Source organism: Gallus gallus, chromosome 4 (assembly GCF_016699485.2).
Source record: "Gallus gallus isolate bGalGal1 chromosome 4, bGalGal1.mat.broiler.GRCg7b, whole genome shotgun sequence".
NCBI lineage: Eukaryota > Metazoa > Chordata > Aves > Galliformes > Phasianidae > Gallus > Gallus gallus.
Window position 1 is genome coordinate 8,613,609 of NC_052535.1, and position 17,609 is coordinate 8,631,217.

Here is a 17,609-nt window from a genome sequence, read left to right on the forward strand (position 1 = left end):
ACTTTTCCAGCTGTCACTGCCATGCCACACAGAGCAATGTAGCCAGCAGTGCTCTGTTGTCCAGGGTCTGTTGCCATTGTGTGGCTGTACTGCGTGACCTGAAAGTGCAGTAGGCACGCAGGGGAAACTGACAAAATTAAGAACCTAAGGTTTGTTATTAGGGATTATATTTATTACACAATATTATATAATTATGTTATTACAACGCTACCACGCAGAACAAAGTTACATTCTTGGTTAGGGCTTGCCTGACTCAGGTAATGCAATACAGGAGCCCAAACGGAAAGGTGCTGCATTGAGAAACTAACCCGAGTTCACACTGTTCTCTACAGAGTGGCAGTTTGGGTAAGTTTCCAACCTTATGTGTTATGGACGAGTGTCGCGTTAGTCCCTCTGTAAGGTTAATAACACGGGCCCCGGTGCAAATAAGCAGCCCCCTCCTTTACTTTACTCCACGTATCTCTCTGAGGGAGGCTTCAGCACGGCGCTGTCCCAGCAGCAGCAGCCCCGCGCTCCCCGCGGCCGCCTCAGCGCAGCGCCCGCCGTGCCGCCCGCCCGCCCCGCGAGGGGGAGGCAGCCGCGGGCTGCAGGTGCGGCCCGCCCTAGGCGCGGCCCTCCCGCAGGTACTAATCGCCGCCCTGCCCCGCCGCCCGCCCGCATTCGCCGCCCCGCTGCGCCTCGAGCCGCCGCTCCCCGAGCGCGGCCCGCGCGGCCGGGATGCTGGGGGGCCAGCAGCAGCTGCAGCCCCTCGCGCTGCCCCCGCACCTCCAGCAGCAGCAGCACCACTACTACCGGCGCCAGCAGCACTACAGCACGCTGCCCGCCCCCCGCCGGCCCTGCCGCGAGCCCCCGCCGTGTCCCGAGCCGCCGCCGTGCCCGGAGACCCCGCCGTGCCGCGAGCCGCCCGCCTGCCCGGAGCCGCCGCTCCCGCCGCCCTGCTTCGAGCCGCCGGCCCCGCAGCGCCAGGAGAGCGGCCCGGCGTTCGACCGGGTGCGGACCTACGGTCCCGGCTGCCGGCGGGTCGGCTCGTCCTGCTCGTCCCGCGCCGCCTCGCCGCTGGAGTGCTCGCACGGCCACCAGCAGCTCAGCGCCGGCTGCCAGCCGCCGCCGCAGGTATGGGCGGGGCGCGCGGCCGCCGGTGCCGCCGGGCGGGCTCAGGTGGCGGCCGCCGTCTGCGCGGAGTGGGGCCGAGCGCCTCGGAGCCGCCCCTCGGCCGTGCCCTTTGCCTCCGCGGAGGTGCCGGCAAGTGCGACTTTCCCGAGCGCAGAGAGGCGTCTGCGCGGTCCGTAGCCTCCGGATACGGTCGGCCTTTCCGCCAAAGCTCCCTTACAAAACGCGCCTCGGGGGGCTGCCCCGGGGCCAGCCCGGCCCGCAGCGGGAGCGGCACCGGGGGCTGCTGGGGCGGGAGGAGCGGGCGGGTGGCGTCTGCAAGCAACGTGCTTTAGTCCCGGTACGCTTTTTCGTTTGCATCAATTTCGCATTTAGGTCCTGTTTGGCAACTCCAGTTTACTTTTTAAAAAACAACAAAAAAAAAAAAGGAAAAAAAAAAACGAAAAAAAGAAAGCAGACTTTCAGGTAACTTTTTCTGCCGTACCCATTTCGCCCGTTCCGTCAGCAGAGCGCTGCCCCGCCGGCACACCCGCTGCGGGCTCCGGGCCGCTCCCGCCCTGCTGGCGCCCACACCTGTGCCTCACACCGCCACCCCCCGTCCCTCCCGCAGCGCCCCGCGGCGCGGTGAACGGCTGCCACCCCCGCGGGGCACGGCGGCCGCTGGGAGCCGGGGAGCGGTGGCGGCAGCTCAGCGGGGTGTGGACGCGGCCGGTGGCCCGGGCTGCTGGGCTGCGAGGTACGGGTTGTCTTCGAGTAAGGTAACGTTCATCAGAGCGAGCGGCGGAGTCCCGGGCTTCCTCTGCTGAGGCGGGCGCGCCAACAGCTGATTGCAGACTGAAGTGCTGTCTGTGCGCTACGAAGTGTGTTTATTTTCAGCATCTGTTAGGATCGCTGAGACAATGCGTTAAGTCGTGCTGAGGAAAAATATTTTCTTACGGATGTGTTTTGCTGGATTAGACTTTAAGGACAGAAGAGGGTGTAGCTGAGATCGGGTTTTGTGTGGGTAGCAGTTGTAATGGCAGAGGGGGCAGATGGCTAACGGAGGTCGTTAGCAAGTTATTCCGGAAGAGCAGAGTGGTGAGGAAGGCCGCTGGAGCAGGCGGCAGCTGTGCCTCGTGCTGACTGCAGCTGAGGAGAAGCGCGGGGGGAGACGTTTGGTGCCCAGAAGAGCACTGATGTGGTGGATTCTGCTGTCCTTTGAGCAAACCCCGTATAGCCGTGTAAATGACACAGCATAGCAACGTGTGCCTCCTGCAGATCGTTTAACTCAGCTCCCAAATCGCAGTTAACGGCAGCCTAGAGCTGGAGTTTGATCTCCTTACCCCTGATAAGCAAAGGGGTTTTCTTTGGGCAGTATTTAATTTGTTCTTGTAGAGCTTTTGTAGATGGATTATATCATCACTATTGATACGCTGTCATAGCATTCGGTCTTGTATGCATCCCCTATTAAGCTTATGTACGCTGCTAATAAGCCACAGGGAGGGAGAAGTAACGCATGCATAGAGTGCTGGTAGTGCTTTTGTGGTCACAGAGTGTTCAGGGTTCAGTTTTCTTCCCATTTTTGGGGTCTAACTTTGCTTCATCCTTGATGCAGAAGCCAAGTGCTACTCCCAGCCATGGCAGGTTTCATTTGAAGAAACTGAAGGCAAATTTGCTCTCATCTGCCTGAACTAAATGGAGAGTAGTGCTCAGCACAAATCTTCTTGGTGTGAAGTGTCTGTTTTTGGTGCAGGTAGGGGTTGAACCCCCAGTGCATTTGCAGTCGTCCACTCATGAGGAACTCTGTGGGGTTTCCATGGCTCAGCTGAGTGCTGCATGGAGGGCTCTGGCCTCCCATGGTGAGGACGGTGCCGCATTACTGTGGTGTCAGCTAAGTTGTAGGATTTCCCTGCATTCATTGCAACGACCCCCAGAGGTGGCCTCCCTCTTTCAGCTGCCAGATGTAATTCTGCAGTTCTGATTATAAGGCCGGGCTGTTTGTAATTAACGAGGCAGCGTGCTACATAGAAAAGGTTTGGCGTTCGTGGAATTCTGACCGTAATCATGAGTTTGTCTGAGGCTGAGGGGAAACTTGTTGGATATAAAGGTCAGTGTAGCCATAGCTTTTTTTCCCTAAAGTTTGGGATAAAGGATGAGGATAGTTTGGGATAAACACGAGGATAAATCTATCAAAGACCTGCTTTAAGATCTTGAAATTGTAAAGACAAGCAGCCGTCACTGTAAAAGAGCTGATGTTTGCCTTTTGAAGTTACCCTTGTAAACGTAGACCCAGAACTGCTGTCCCGTCCTTACAGATCCCAGACCCCATCTGGACACTGGGAACCATGACAGCAGTGGGCTCTCCTCCCAGCATGGTGCCCGCCTTCTTCCTCCTGTTACAGAACGTCCCACCTGTGAGCACTATAGGAAACCCAGGAGAGGATTAAGGAGAACCCCAGATGTACCCTTGGGGACGGCAGAGGTCTGCGGCAGCCTGGGGCTGCGTCCCAGCGAGCTGGGCTGGGGCTGGCACTGGGCTGCAGTGTTCCTGGGGCCGGGGTTCCCTCCTGGCTGGCGCAGGCTGGGCCTGTTGGGCTGGTCTGGGAGGGGAGCAGGCACGGCCCTTCTGCCGCGGGGCGAGGGAAGTGCGTCTGCATCCGAGCATGCCGGAAGGGAGAGTTGGGTGCCTTACAAATAGGTGTCATTTTATCCAGACAAACATAGGTTCTGTATGTTATTCTATGTGTGATTTATACCGTCCTTTTGAATACTTAAAGATTAAAAATGTATTCTAACTTAAAATTTGTTAGTCTTCTAATTTGTGAATTAATTGCACTGAGAGCACCTAAGCGCCTAGGTGCAGTAATTTACAAATTATCCTTCCTGAAATAGATAGCATGAGTTACATATTCCAAAGTCCTGTGGCAGTGGCATTTACATCAGGCAGGTTTGTACAGCTTTACACTGCATTGAAAATGTGCCCTTTCATTTTGTAGACAATGCTCATCTTGTTTTCATGTGCCACCACAGTAGCCAAGGCTGAAGAAGAACAAGTATCTGTTTCCCTTTGATGTCAATTGCATTGCTGTGGGTGCTCCTGTGTGGAAGAGGAGACTGGGCCATGCAAGGCACACAGCAGGACCCTCGGTGGCCTTGCTGAAGCGTTCTGGTTAACGTGTGCATTTGTCTGCTCAGTATTTTACTTTTCATTTAGGTTCTTCAGGTGTCAGCGAGATGTAGAACTGGGGCCGTGTGCTCCCTGCTCCCTCATGGTCTTGTTGCAGTGTCAGGTTGTGATTCAGAGCTGTGCTGATTTCAGGGGGCTTTGTCCTGCACTGCCCTGCTGCAGACATACCCCAGGGGGTGGGAGCAGAGCGAGAGGGTGAGGAGCAGAAACTGTTGGGTAACGTGAAAGCCCAGCACAAGCAATGCATGAGGAATTCATTCGCCACTTCCCACTGGCAAGCAGGTGGTGTTCAGCCACCTCCAGGAAAGCAGGGCTTCACATGTAGTGGTTTCTTGGTCAGACAAATGCCATTGCTCCAAATGTCCCCCATTTCTCTTCCCTCACCCCAGCTCTTGCTGCTGAGCACAATGCCATGTGGAATGGGATGTGCCTTTGGCCAGTTTGGGTCAGCTGTGCTGACTGCCCGCAGCCCCTTGCTGGCAGGGCAGTGCAAGGAGCTGAAATGTCCTTGGTTCTGTGCAAGCACTGCTCAGCAACAGCTCAGCAGCAGTGTGTCATCGTCACTGTTTTCACCAAAAATCCCAAACATGGCATCATATGAGCCTCTACAAGCAACTTTATCCCAGCCAAATCCATGGCAGCCCTGAAGGCTTAATTCAGGTACACGGAGTGCAGAAGGAAAGGGAGCAGCTTTCCAAGTTTTCTGCACCAGTTATCATTTTGAGATTTCTTAATTGCTGTGATTGGTGCTGAAACAATTTCTTCTCTACTCTGATTTCTCTTCCCTGGTGATGTTATGATTCACTCTTGGGACATTTGGAAAACTGCTTCAGGCTTCCTAAACTTATGCAACAGTTCACAACTGGAAATTTGACCTACTTCGGAGTTGCTCTTAATCCAGTTAAGAATGTCTCTGAGGCTCAACTAAAGCAAAGTATACTTTCCAAGTCCATAGTTTAAGGGAATAAGTGATTTGTTAGGAAAATTGAAAGTCTGCACTGTGAGGAGGAATAAATAACATGTTGTAGACTAACAAATTGCCTAGTGCTTACATGAGGTTCAGTGGGAATTCTGCTCACTTGGATAAACAGCTAGACATGGAGGTTTCAAGCAGAATGCATCAGCTATTCTCTTGTTGGTCTGCAGGGTGAAGTAGACAGTGCAGGGGAAAAGAGAATTTGTAGTCTAAAAGGAACAAAACTGCTGCAATTTGTGGATTTCTGTAATTTAAAAAAGCATATTTGTTTTTCCTTCAAGAATGGGCAGATGTTCCATGTGAGCATCTTTATAGGTGTTAATTACAGTGTTTCCTGCTACTTTTTGAAGTGACTGCACTTGCTGGTTATTTGGATAGTGGTATCTGGATGGCTGGCAGTTCCTGGATCCCTTTTATTTGGTCTTTAAGCTAAGTACACGTTTTTCTTCCCTTGGTGAAGCAAGAAGTTTTTTTAGAAGTACATCAAATTGGCACAAGCTGACCTTCTTATGTGACATGTAAGACTGCAGGTTGAAGACAGTGTTACATGGAATAGAGATGTGATCCTTGAAATGCCTGTCCAGCATGTTAGCTTTCATTTGTATCCTGTTCTTTTGGCATTTACAGAAAATAAGAACTGATTTCCTCTAACATATAGATAGGGGATTGAAGCAAAAAAAAAACCCACTAAACTTCTGAGAATCCAGACTGTGCCGTACTGCATGTGGGTTATTTCCTTTTGGGTGGAATGACCATGGCTTTAAAAACTTTGCTAAGCGATGTTGGCCAACGGATCTCAGTATGTTTATAGCTGATGGCAGTATTCAGATTAATTTTGAAGTGTATGTAAGCTGAATTCTGAGCATAAAAGATTTTAAAGTACAATCATCACTGAATCTTTATTTTCTTCCTTGCAGGGCACTATTCGAAGGATTATCATAGAGAATCCTGAGCAGGTAGGAAAACTGTTTGCTGCTGGAGTCTGTGTACCTCCTCCTTCCTGAACTACCCCAGCTTGGAAAGGTGCTTCCTTCCCTTTGTCGTGCCACACTGAATGTTTTGAAATCAGGAGGCCCTGGGAGAGAGGAAACTATTAGGAATGAAAGCACTACAGAACCGCCAGCTGGGCTTCTCAGCTGTCAGCATTAAGTCTCTATCAGTATGTTCCAATGATATCGCTAGCAGAGAATTGAATGCACACTCAAATATGGATAACTCAGAGAACTATCTTAAAGTGTCACTTCGAATCACAAAACAGAGTCGTCATTGTTTGGTTAAAGTTGTACTAACTCTGAATTTGCCACCAATGTTTTTGAGTGTTTTTTATTAACGTGTGTTACAGGAGCCATTATCCCCGTTTCTTAGAGGGGGGAATTTCTGTCCTGGAAATAATGTCATCTATGAAAAGACAATAAGAAAATATGAACTATTAAATCCCCACCAAGTAAGTTGGTTATTTCTCTTATCTGTTGCAAAAGAAGATTCAGTCAGTACAAGAAAAGTAGCATTTGTGGTGCTTTGTCAACTAATGCCAGCCAGAGAACTGCCTTGCTGAGGAAGTGTACACCCTGCCAAAGGCTGGAACATAAACTAGTTTCCCAGTGGGTGGGTGATTTTGTCAACAGCATTTTCTTGGATTATAAAAATGGGATGAATGTGTCCGTGATACGGTGTACACTGTGATCGTGGAACTGCTGAAACATCTGTAGAGGAAAATGTCATCAGTTATTTCCTGGAAAATACGTTTATATTAACTGAAATAACAAAAGATCAGTAATTCAACTGGAGCTCTTTAATCTCATAAATACTTAATGGAACAGGATGTACGTGTGTTTTAAATTAAATCATGGAGGTTCCTATTGCCTGAGTATGTTAAGTGGAACAATACAATGAAGCATACAGCTCAATTAAGAACAGTGTGTCTTCTGTGCTTTCATTTGCAGCTGCTAAAATGCGAGGAGTTGGTAGAATGCAATGTTGAAGTATAACAGCATGAGGCAAACTCAAACAGTACAAAAAAGCAATTTTATTAACATTATTAAAATGCCTGAAACAGTCTTTTGATGCATAACTACCTTTCATTCATTCATTTATTTTTATTATGCTTTCATCTCACAGTGTTCAGCAACTTAAAGAAATTCCCTCCTGTTTCTGTTTCAGGAGAAGCAGTACCAATTTTCCCACCAGTGTCAGGTTCCGCAGCCGTCTGATCAGTGCCGTGCCTTCCAGCCCTGCCAGCAGCCTGAGCAGCCCCCAGTCACACACCAGTGCCAGCAAACACAGACCAGCAGCCCCTGTGAAGTATTGCCTGTCTCTGTGACCGATGACTGCAGAGGAAATACAGTGAGGAGGGTGACAGTTCAAACCTGCGAACAGGTAAGAATCATTTGCTTAATGTTTTACTGCTCAGGGTATGTTTTTGTACACAGAGTACAGAAATTTACAGATAGATTAAATTACCGATTTCTGCTCTCAAAAGTCCACGTTCAAAATCATAGTGTGGTAATTAAGCATTATGTACCCTCTGTAAGTATGAACAGCAAGATGCTTAAGCGTATCCATCAGGTCTTGCTGCTTTGTTGTGGTGCTTTTTTCCTCCTTTATCTGGGAGTGCTGCTCATTGATTCAGTCAGCTTTCATCTGTCAGTACAACAAAGGCTGAGTAATACAAGACCTATGCTTCTTTCCAGTTTCGGTAAAATGTAGGTAAAAAGTGCTTCATAAACTGGACATAGGTCAATTCAGCATTGCTTTCTCTCTGAACTGCTCAGTAGGGGTTTGAGATAACTTTATGTGGAAGTGTTTGACATAGTGACCTTCTCATGAGACCGGGCTCTCCTCCCTGCTGCTCATCCTGACCGCACATCTTGCCTCAGCATTAGAGTAAGGCCTTTAGCTTTTGGACAGTCTTTCTCTCTTTACATTTGATTTATTAGCTCCAATTCTAATTATATTGTATTATAGTGTGTTATCTTGCATTCCGATATCTTATTTAGTAAATTTGTTTCTCTTCAGATCGTTGCTACTGTTTTGTTTTGGGGCCCATCTCTCTATCCTTTTCCTTTACCCTTTCCAGAGCTTGGATCCGCGGGTCCCTCTGCTCCCCTAGTCATGGAACTGGGCCAAATCAGCCCATAAACCATTGACAGTTTCATTGGAAGCACAAAGCTAGCTTCCCCAAGGAGGTGCTGGAGGTGGTTGTTGGTGTGTAGTGCTATTCTGGTTGGGGATACAAGTGTGGCAGTCCCTTCCCATGCATCTATTGAACATACAGGTGGCAAGACTAACATACTTGGTGACCTCTGTATTGGTCTTATATGGAATCTTCCATAGACAGAGTCCAATAAAACAACTTAGGTAAACTCAGTTTAGGCTGCTGTTTTCACTTTTATTATTCATGTAAATAAACGTTTTATCTTCAGTTGGAGGTGCTTTAACATTCTCTTGGGTTTCAAAAAAAAAAAAAAAAGAGGTGGCTTATGTCAGTGCCTTTCTGTAAATTCTCAGTGCTGTCCACACATACGGAGACATTAAAGATCACTAAAGGAAGATTTACTAATTATCTATGCTTGCTGTATTAGAATAATAATGATAACGTTGCTGAAAAAGATGTTACTTTGCCTGTTTCTTGTTGCTGTGAAGGAAGAATTTATTTCTGTATAGTTTACTGTAAACCAGAAGACATGGAACACACAATACCTAGGAAAAGAATAGTATAAACAAATCACAAAGTAATAAGAGTAAACAAAAAATTCCATCATATTGGTAGCATTTGCACACTCAGCTTTCTTCTCAAAGAAGGGAATGGGTTATGATCTCCTTGCTTATCGTCTGTTCTGTCAATTGCTTTCAGGAGAATAATGACCAGCTGGACTGCCGCTACTTTGGTGAGCTCCTTGCTGAACTGAACCGCAAGACCAACGACCTGTACAGCTGTTTACTACAGCATGTGGAAAAGATAGGAGGAAGGTATTGGCCTTATGTCTGTTACCCTACGTTTTGGTATTCCAGAAATCCTAGGAATGCACAGCTGGGAGCACAGTTGCAAGTTGATTCGAGTCTTGACAGTGTCCCTACCCTTACCTCACAATCATCGTTACTTTGGTACTCACCTCTCACTCTCTCTGTGCTTTCTGAGTTCACTGAAATGAGTGTAACTGTTCTGTAGGATGGGCAGAGTGGGATTTAAACATCACAAAAAAACCCTGGCACTGCTAAGAAAACACCTGATGCATGTCAATGCACTTCAGCTTAGTTCTGGGTAAAGATAACACCCAAGCCAAATAAGAACTGGGTTAACGGACCAGCAGTGGTTTAACTGTCCAGAAAAACAGAGAGAGTTAGCCTGTGCTGACTGTGCTGCTGTTAGTATTCCAGTCTCCTCACACTGTTGTACAAGAAGTCACATTTAACAACACACTGCCTGTCGCCTTACAGGGAGGGTAACAGCTCTTAATCTCATGATGAACCTTCCTTGTTCTGCCCTGCAAAGATAGACAGTCTTTTTGTAGCTGTCAGATTGGTCAAGTTCTGCAAAGTCTTATGTTAAACGGCCCACTGCATTTTGTCTGTTTTCCAGGAACCACGACATCGAATTTACGAGTCAGGTAAGCATCAGGCATACACTTACGAAGCTGTTCTCTAAAAGTCTCAGTAAGAATGCTGTGGATCTTGGAGCAAATGAGGCCAAGCAAGTTTAATTGAATGATGCTGATCTTTTGTTAGTTCATCATCTCTGCTTGTTAATAGCATTCAGAGCCTGAAACCTACTGCTAGGTATGCATTTGCAAGTGTGATAATACTGAAAGAAAGAAACTTTAATAATTTGCATTGTTATTATTACTACTGCAGTACAAGTCAAATTTTGAAAGTCTTTCCTGTTACACCAGTAATGGTTTCATTGTAAAACAAATGCACAGAGATGCATATATTTTCAGTATGCATTTTTGCAAAGGATGTTTTATTCTCTTGCCAACAAAGCAGCTGCTTAGCAACATGCAGTGCTGTGTGCTGTAAGAAGTAAAGAAAACTGCCTCTCACTGTGATGAGAGGAACTGAAGTTGACAGAAAGACTTTCTAGTTTTCCTGACAGCTCACTTGTGGGAATGCAGCCATAATGCATACAGTCATCAAGACCTTTCCTCTTTTTAAAGTCATTATGTTTGTGATAGAAATGTTTGTTTAGGATTAAATTACATGAAGCAATACCACTTAATGGCTGTCAGTACCTCCTGTAAAACTTTGGTCATCATTTATTTGTTGACAGTCTTTTCATTATTTAGAAACACGAGATTTGCTCATAATCATTCACTGTTGGGAGCTCTGTTTTAGAGTTAAGTCCTGTTTCTTAAGAGAGAATTGTTTTGAATGCTGCTTTTAAAATAAGCATTAAGCTTAATGTAGATTTAAATATATACTTCATTTATCACTTCATCTCAGTTTTTATATGCCACACTCACGTAAGACTTTGGAAATTTTCTGGATATACTTTGATCTATTTTCATTCTTATTTGCCTTGTGCTAAACATGTTTTTCATAGCAGAGCTGTGTAACTAATTAAGCACCTTCATAATGATCAACCAGGCAAAATTCTTAATCAAGATGTCTCCTTCTTCATCCCTTTGCTTAGACTGAAGATATTGAAGAATTAATTCCCAAAGGACTGTCTGAGGCAACAAAGCAGCAGATTCGTTATCTCCTGCAGGTATGTAAATAACATGGAGGGGAAGTCTGTAGTAACTTGAAACAGGGAATTTGTACGTAACACTGCTCGGTATTCTGCTTTTTCTATTTATTCTGTGTAAAGGGTATGGAATCACACAGGTGGCTCAGGTGCCGTGCAGCAGTTCATGTCACTGCTCTCTTGTTTATTTTAAACTGTTTTACTGGAACTTTCTTGCAGTTTTGCTGGAACCCGTTTTGGCTTTTGACAAGTAATGAAAGAAACTGAATCTCAATCTTTTTATTTGTCTGTGTTGTATATTAATGCTTTATTTTAGAAGCTAAAGGCAAACGGTAGGTGTTTTACTGAGTGATGAACTGGGTATCAATTATTAATTACATATGCTGCCTCTAACTTGGGTCTTACCTTTACAAATGGTCAGGCTAAACGCCATTAGCTGCACTCATCGCTATGGCACACCTACAGACTCTGGTAACAGAACACATCATTTCTAGTTCGGGTTCATTTATAAATGGCTTTTTTGTCTTTTCTAATCATATCCTTAGCTACTTAACCATCTCAATGCCTGTGTGTTATAAGGCAGTAATTCAGAAGGAACAAAGTGCCTAAAAATGTATTTTTAGAAAATGTGGGCATTCCAAAGAATGGTGCTTACAGCAGTTCTAGAAGTTGTGTTCAGCTGTATAGCAGCTCTGTGCTTTTACATATAGTTAAGCATACTGTAAACAAAACTCATCAATTACAATAATATATATTTTATTTTTTCTCCTCCTAGATGAGAGTGACATCAGATAAATCTTTGAGACTTGTGCTTTCCACTTTCAAAAACTTACGTGAAGAGCTTTGCCATTTACAGGATGACTTGGGGGTAAGTTGCATTTCTCAGTCCCCATGGCCTCATCCATTTGTTGGTCGCTCTCAGTAAGATGTCCATTATGATGAAATTTAACTTGTAAAGTCCAAGCTTAGTTGCTTTAATAAAAATGGATGGTTCGTTCATTGACTTGCAAGATCTGAACAGTGAATGAGGTTAGATCTCTTCCTAGCAGTGGTTCTCAAGTGTTCGGTTTGTCGAAGCCTAAAAAAAAAATTAAAATTTTAAATCAAGAGAGGGTCTGTTTGAGTAGATTTAGACTTAGCTCTGCATTAGTATATGCAATCTGTATATGTCTACATCCATGGAGGTGTTTTGGAACTGTGCTTTTGTACACATCCTGTCTATATTATAAACAGAGTCCTTACTTAACAGCATTCTTCCAGGAAGCAGGAGAGCTCAATTCCTTTCCTGCCTCATGTGTATCTCCCACTCTACAGGAAAGCTACTGTCAGCTGGCACCTTTAATAACTCAGCAATCCTGAGTTGTACAAGCACTTTGTAAACTGGAGCTCTACAGCTCCAGATAGTTACTGCTAGGAAAGCAGACACATTTCTCATGGACAGCCCCAGTACTTGACATCACTGGAAGCTTCAGTAAAATATAAAGTTTGAAGAAGAGAGAGGGGGTTTACCCTCTGACATTTTATGTCACCTCTGACGTAACATGAGTCTGTGCAGTGAAGTGCCCTTTGGATTTCTGTTTTTTCTTGGATTCTCTTTAGTAACTGCACATAAGAAAGTCTTTCTGGGACACACTGAAAGAGCAGTTTCTGAGACCACTGCTTACCACGCAACATGAAGCCTCACGATGAGCATGGTACTGCTGTAATGAGCATATATGAGCTTTGGAGTTAAAGAAAAAAAAAGTTTCAAGAAAACTGGGTATTTTTCACTTCTAAAATATCACTTAATACAAAGTATGTTGCACTTTGAACGCACTTAGTCCTAAGTTTAATGAAAAATTGCAACTATTTACAGCTAACACTTTTGTCTTACAGAAGCTAGAAACTGACAACGTCTTACTTAAGAAGGATTTGGCTTTTAAAGAAACCCAAGTAAAAGAATATGAAACTATGTTGTGTTCTCTGAGAGAGAATAATCGTCAGCAGCAGGTAAATCTAAGAATATAGTTTCAGCATAATTACTGTCAGCCATAAACTAGCTTCTGTGCTGGCTTATGAGTGTTCAAAGTAATTACTGCCTGGCTGTATGCTGGTGTGGGTGAGCCTGTTACTTCCCTGAGGAACACCACGCATTCATTCCACTCCTGTGCTTTCCAGCAAGGACTCAGAGAGAGTACTGCCAGGTGTCGGTCTCTGGAAGAACAGCTGCTTTCTCTTCGTCTCAGTGAGGGAGAAAAGGATTGTCAGTTAAAGGAACTGGAATGCTCAAAGCGTGCCTTGGACCAAGAGATCCAGAGTCTTAAGCTACAGGTAATAATACCTTCACTTGCTCTTTGTTCAGCTGCTGTTATTCACAGATGTGGATGTCCTGGTGAAGAAAATAATAATAAAGAAATCTCTTTAAAAATAAAAAATACTTTTTTTCTTTTAGATCTGCTCCAGTCCAACAGTTCAGACTACCACAGATGAACTCTCCAGCCGTTACGTGGAGATGATCAATAACTTGAGAGAGGATAAAGACCGTGAGATCCGCAGTCTTAGGGTACGTTGATTAACTTGGCATATGTGCACTTGTCACCTTCTGTGACGGGAGGTATCAGGCTATTTTTTAATTAAGCAAAGATCTATCAGATACTTTTTAGGTATCTTTTGGTTCCACAATTATTTTATACAGAGCTAATGATAGCACTGGAACTCATAAAACTGTGATTAAAAAAAAAACAAATTCCTTTAATGTTGGTGATTTTAACCAACAAAATATATACAGAGTTTCAACCAACAAAATATATACAGAGTTTACTGTATACTTTCTGTATACAGAAAGGTCACCTGCAGGGAACACCAAACACCTAACTGTTTCTCAACCTGTGTTTCATAGTCTCAGTTGTGCCAATTCCAGCAAGATATATCAAGGCAAGAAGGGAACAACAGTGACTTGCAAATAAAGCTGCACGAACTGACAGCGATGCTGGAGGAGAAAGATGTCTGTATTAAACAACAGCAAGAGGTAAAACAGTACGCTGTATTTCTTGTCTAAGGATATTGTATTCTTAAGCCTTCACTTGCTCTGAAGTTAGCAATTTAACTAGGAAGTCACGTGTACCTTCGTAGTTCAGGAACTGGGGTTAGGATTATTATCATTCACTGAGCTAAAATTAATAACACTGTTTGTTATTCCACTACTTCTCTTAGAAGGACATACATACTATTTCAGAGCATTCTTTGATAAGAATTTCAGCATGGATTCTGCTGCCAGAAAGCATTATTTATTTTACTTGAATTTTCACTTCTGGTTTTCTCAGGAACTCTTCAGACTCAAGCATGAGAGAGTATCGAGCAGTCAGTCCCCTGGTGTAACAGCTGTCATCACGAAGAAGTAATGTAGTTATTCATCTTTCTTAAAAATACATCGTCTTCATTTTGCTTTGCATAGCTTCTATTAGCTATGTCCTTACCAGCAAATGTCTTAATGCCAAATGTCTGTTCAACTTTTGCAAAAGGGAAAAGCTCCAGCTAGTAAAACCTACCTGGAAGGATTTAATCCTAAGCACTGTAATAGCAAATGGAGGGGTGGCTGACATTTAAATTGCAGTATTAGCATTTTTGTTGCTACTAACAATATGTGGAGATTGTTAACTTAGAGGATTATGGGGGGAGATCAGAGATAGAGATGGTGGTCGGGATACAGGTATGCAGATTTCGGTTTGATGGTTTACAGCTGAACAACTCTTTCCAATACAGGTACAGGAATCAGTATCCTATCCTGGGTCTTTTGTCTGATGACTACAAGGTTACATCACCTGTCAACAAATCACAAACTATTGTAATTGAGAGGACTGGAGAGATATGGAAACACGTAAGTTCACCTAGGGATTCACTACGGAGTCTGAGATATGGAGTATTTGATTTTTCTTCAAAGAAATTATGAGCCAAAACTGATGTCTGAAAGAAAGCAATAGCATTAATTTAGCCATGCTGTAAAAAGCAAGGCATCTGAGTCTGTTATAAGGAGGCAGAAATTGCTAGGTAGAGTATAAATAAGGCAGTGTATTGTTATTTACTACCTTTAACAAAGGAAGTGATGTTACTCTAACAGTCTTCGCCCAGGTGCACAACGCAGTCTTCTGGGCATCAGTATCTTTAGTGAGGAGCTGAGAACTTCTTCAGTGCTCTGCTCTCAGGTGAAAGGTAAAGGTGTGTTCTGGGCACGTGGTATTCCTCTGAATCATGAGTATTAATTACTCCGCACTATTATTAAAACAGATGAAGCACCACGTTCCTGAAACTTAGACAGAGACAGAGCAGTGACTAATCCAGGAAATGCAGAAGAGTGGTGACTTCTTTTTAAAGAGTGACTTAAAGTTACAGAAGGTGGGACTGCAGAAGCTGTTTATGTTACAGGGCACAGGATAGTGTCACATCTGAATGCAAGGTAAAGACTTGAGAAAGGTCAGCACAGCCAGTACAGAAATGTAACAATAGCTTTCTGGGGGACACAACCAAGAAAAGGCAACTTAAGGCAACATGAGCAGCTGAAAGTAAAACATCTGGCAAGCAAGGAATTAACACAGTAATAAAGAAGTAATAGTAATAAAAAGCTAAAACCTCTTCCTAGCTAACTTTTCAAGTCAGTCATATTTTCCATTATAAAAATGGAAACAGTGAGTGTATGCTGCATTGAAAGAGATCAATATCACTGAATAAATAAGAACTATTAACTGGTTGCATATTCAGTTTCCCAAGGTCTTTATCACCGATGCAAGTTTCAGCTGAAACAAAATGACTTTGCTGCAAGATAAACTTGATAAATCCAGTTTAAGAAGTGCCAATTTCCTCCACGCTTGACAAATATTTTTTCTGCATTTATGTTGTCAGCCAAATCTTTCTATCTGCATGCATTACTGAATAGCGATGCTGACTGATAGGTATCTGAACAGGGTACTGAAAGTAGCACTATGTGACAATACCTTTCAGGTAATGAGTATTTATCATGCTGAGTCTTTCAGGATGCTCAAGTAGAAGTACTTCACTTCAATCCTAGTTACATTAGAGAAAAACTGTCTGTAATGTTTGCTATTTAGGTGTCTGATAACTTCCTGTGCTTGCTGGCATTCATAAATACAAAACAGCCCCTCCCAATATTGTCTATTCTTGTGATTACTGAAGACAGTGAATGATGCCAGTTGTAGCTTTTGCCACTTGCTGAACAGAACTGTCTGCAGCTTAATGGTATGTCTTTGACCATTCCAGAACTAGCTGCTGGAAGAGCTGACATGCACAGCACTTGTAAAGGGGAAGGCTTACTGGCCACTTAAGACACTTAGACTCTTAGAGAAAATAAGTATGCAGTTAACTGAAGCATGCCTTACGCAGCAGACAGTTCAGTGAGTATGCATATTACCTTCTAACAGGCTGCTTGTTCCTTTGCTTTCAGGAATGAAAGAAATCCCTCAGCCATCCAAGGTGGTCAAAGGAGTCCACAACAAACACCTAAAATTGCTTTCTTTTCTGCTTTTTTTTTTTTTTTTTTTGCATCAGTAAAAGGTTTGGTCTGATAGTGAGAGAAAGGCCAGGGAAGAAATTAAGAACATGAAAGCATGAAGGCAATGCAAGACAGTGTCTTGTCCTCATCATAACAAACTGAGGTACCTGTGTCCGTAACCTGCTGCTAACATCTGTGCACAAATGTTACTCGTACTGTTTCATGCACTTACTTTTCTCTCAGAAGAGAAGGGCATCCCATGCTGGTGAGGACTTTGGTTTTTCCTGACTTGCCCACCATCTGTTCTTCAGTCACTCTTCAGCAATCTGAAAGACAAAAGTAAGAACTCTGAAACATTTTTGTTTCCTTTTCATAGCATTATCCGTGTTTTTTCTCTCCTGTCTGCTTGTGATTGAGAAGTGAGTGATACAAATCTAACTCACACACACACACGGAATGGTTGGTTTCAGTACAGACAGATTCACAGATTGTCACTTCATCTACTGCAGCCTGTTCAAGATTAAGTAAAACCCGGTAAGAACTGTCATGGGGAATGTTACTTACGTTACATCTGCCTGTCCAAAACTAAACCACAAAGGAAAATGACTTCATTTGTTCCAGAAATACTAAACATAGCTATTGAATTAGTAGATGACTTAATTTGGGCTGATGCCAATTTTGTAGAATGTTACTGACATCAGAATTAACGTATTTCAGCTACACCTCTGGAAGCCCCCAAACCAGCCACAACTATTTATTTTGCTGTGTTTGAAAACATCAAGATCTCATTATACTTTTATATAGAAAAACTTAGCTCATAGAGTCTATTTTATTATCAGACCGACCTATTATTTACAGCTTTTTGCTCCAGGCAAGACTATGGGAATTCTCTCAGCTGATTTGGTACAAATAATTAAACTGCTTTGGTATAAATAATTATGTAGCTGTCTAACCAACACAGTGTGTTAGGTGAGCGGGAGAAGTACTAAGAGAAAATCATAGCAGAAAGCTTTACGCAATCAGAAGGTGCTGCTGTATCACAGGGTTCTTGCTTTGCTCTTTTTCATGGAATCATAGAATGTTTCTGCAGACACGTACTTCTGTTCGCAAATAATATACAGCATAGACACTGTTCAATGGTGAAAGAACCCTGTTGGCAATGTATGTTAAATAAATATAACTTTCTGAATCA

The 17,609-nt window shown here is 43.9% G+C and overlaps 1 protein-coding gene across 1 annotated transcript; it reads left to right on the forward strand.

Annotated features, from left to right (window-relative positions):
- The first annotated feature begins 655 nt into the window (after window positions 1-655).
- POF1B (premature ovarian failure, 1B) lies at window positions 656-17,609 on the forward strand. The gene is made up of 15 exons (XM_015278508.4): window positions 656-1,113; window positions 6,170-6,208; window positions 6,595-6,696; window positions 7,413-7,628; window positions 9,106-9,221; window positions 9,832-9,859; window positions 10,882-10,956; window positions 11,711-11,803; window positions 12,811-12,924; window positions 13,093-13,245; window positions 13,367-13,477; window positions 13,814-13,942; window positions 14,238-14,311; window positions 14,677-14,791; window positions 16,370-17,609. Exons 1-15 carry the CDS (start codon window positions 718-720, stop codon window positions 16,373-16,375), a joined length of 1,767 nt encoding a protein of 588 aa, XP_015133994.1. The 5' UTR covers window positions 656-717; the 3' UTR covers window positions 16,376-17,609.

Coding starts and splice junctions, on each gene's coding strand:
- POF1B (XM_015278508.4), top strand. CDS start 718: ATGCTGGGGGGCCAGCAGCAGCTGCAGCCCCTCGCGCTGCCCCCGCAC. Junction 10,957..11,710: donor AGATTCGTTATCTCCTGCAG/GTATGTAAATAA, acceptor TTCTCCTCCTAG/ATGAGAGTGACATCAGATAA. Junction 13,246..13,366: donor TCCAGAGTCTTAAGCTACAG/GTAATAATACCT, acceptor TTTTTCTTTTAG/ATCTGCTCCAGTCCAACAGT.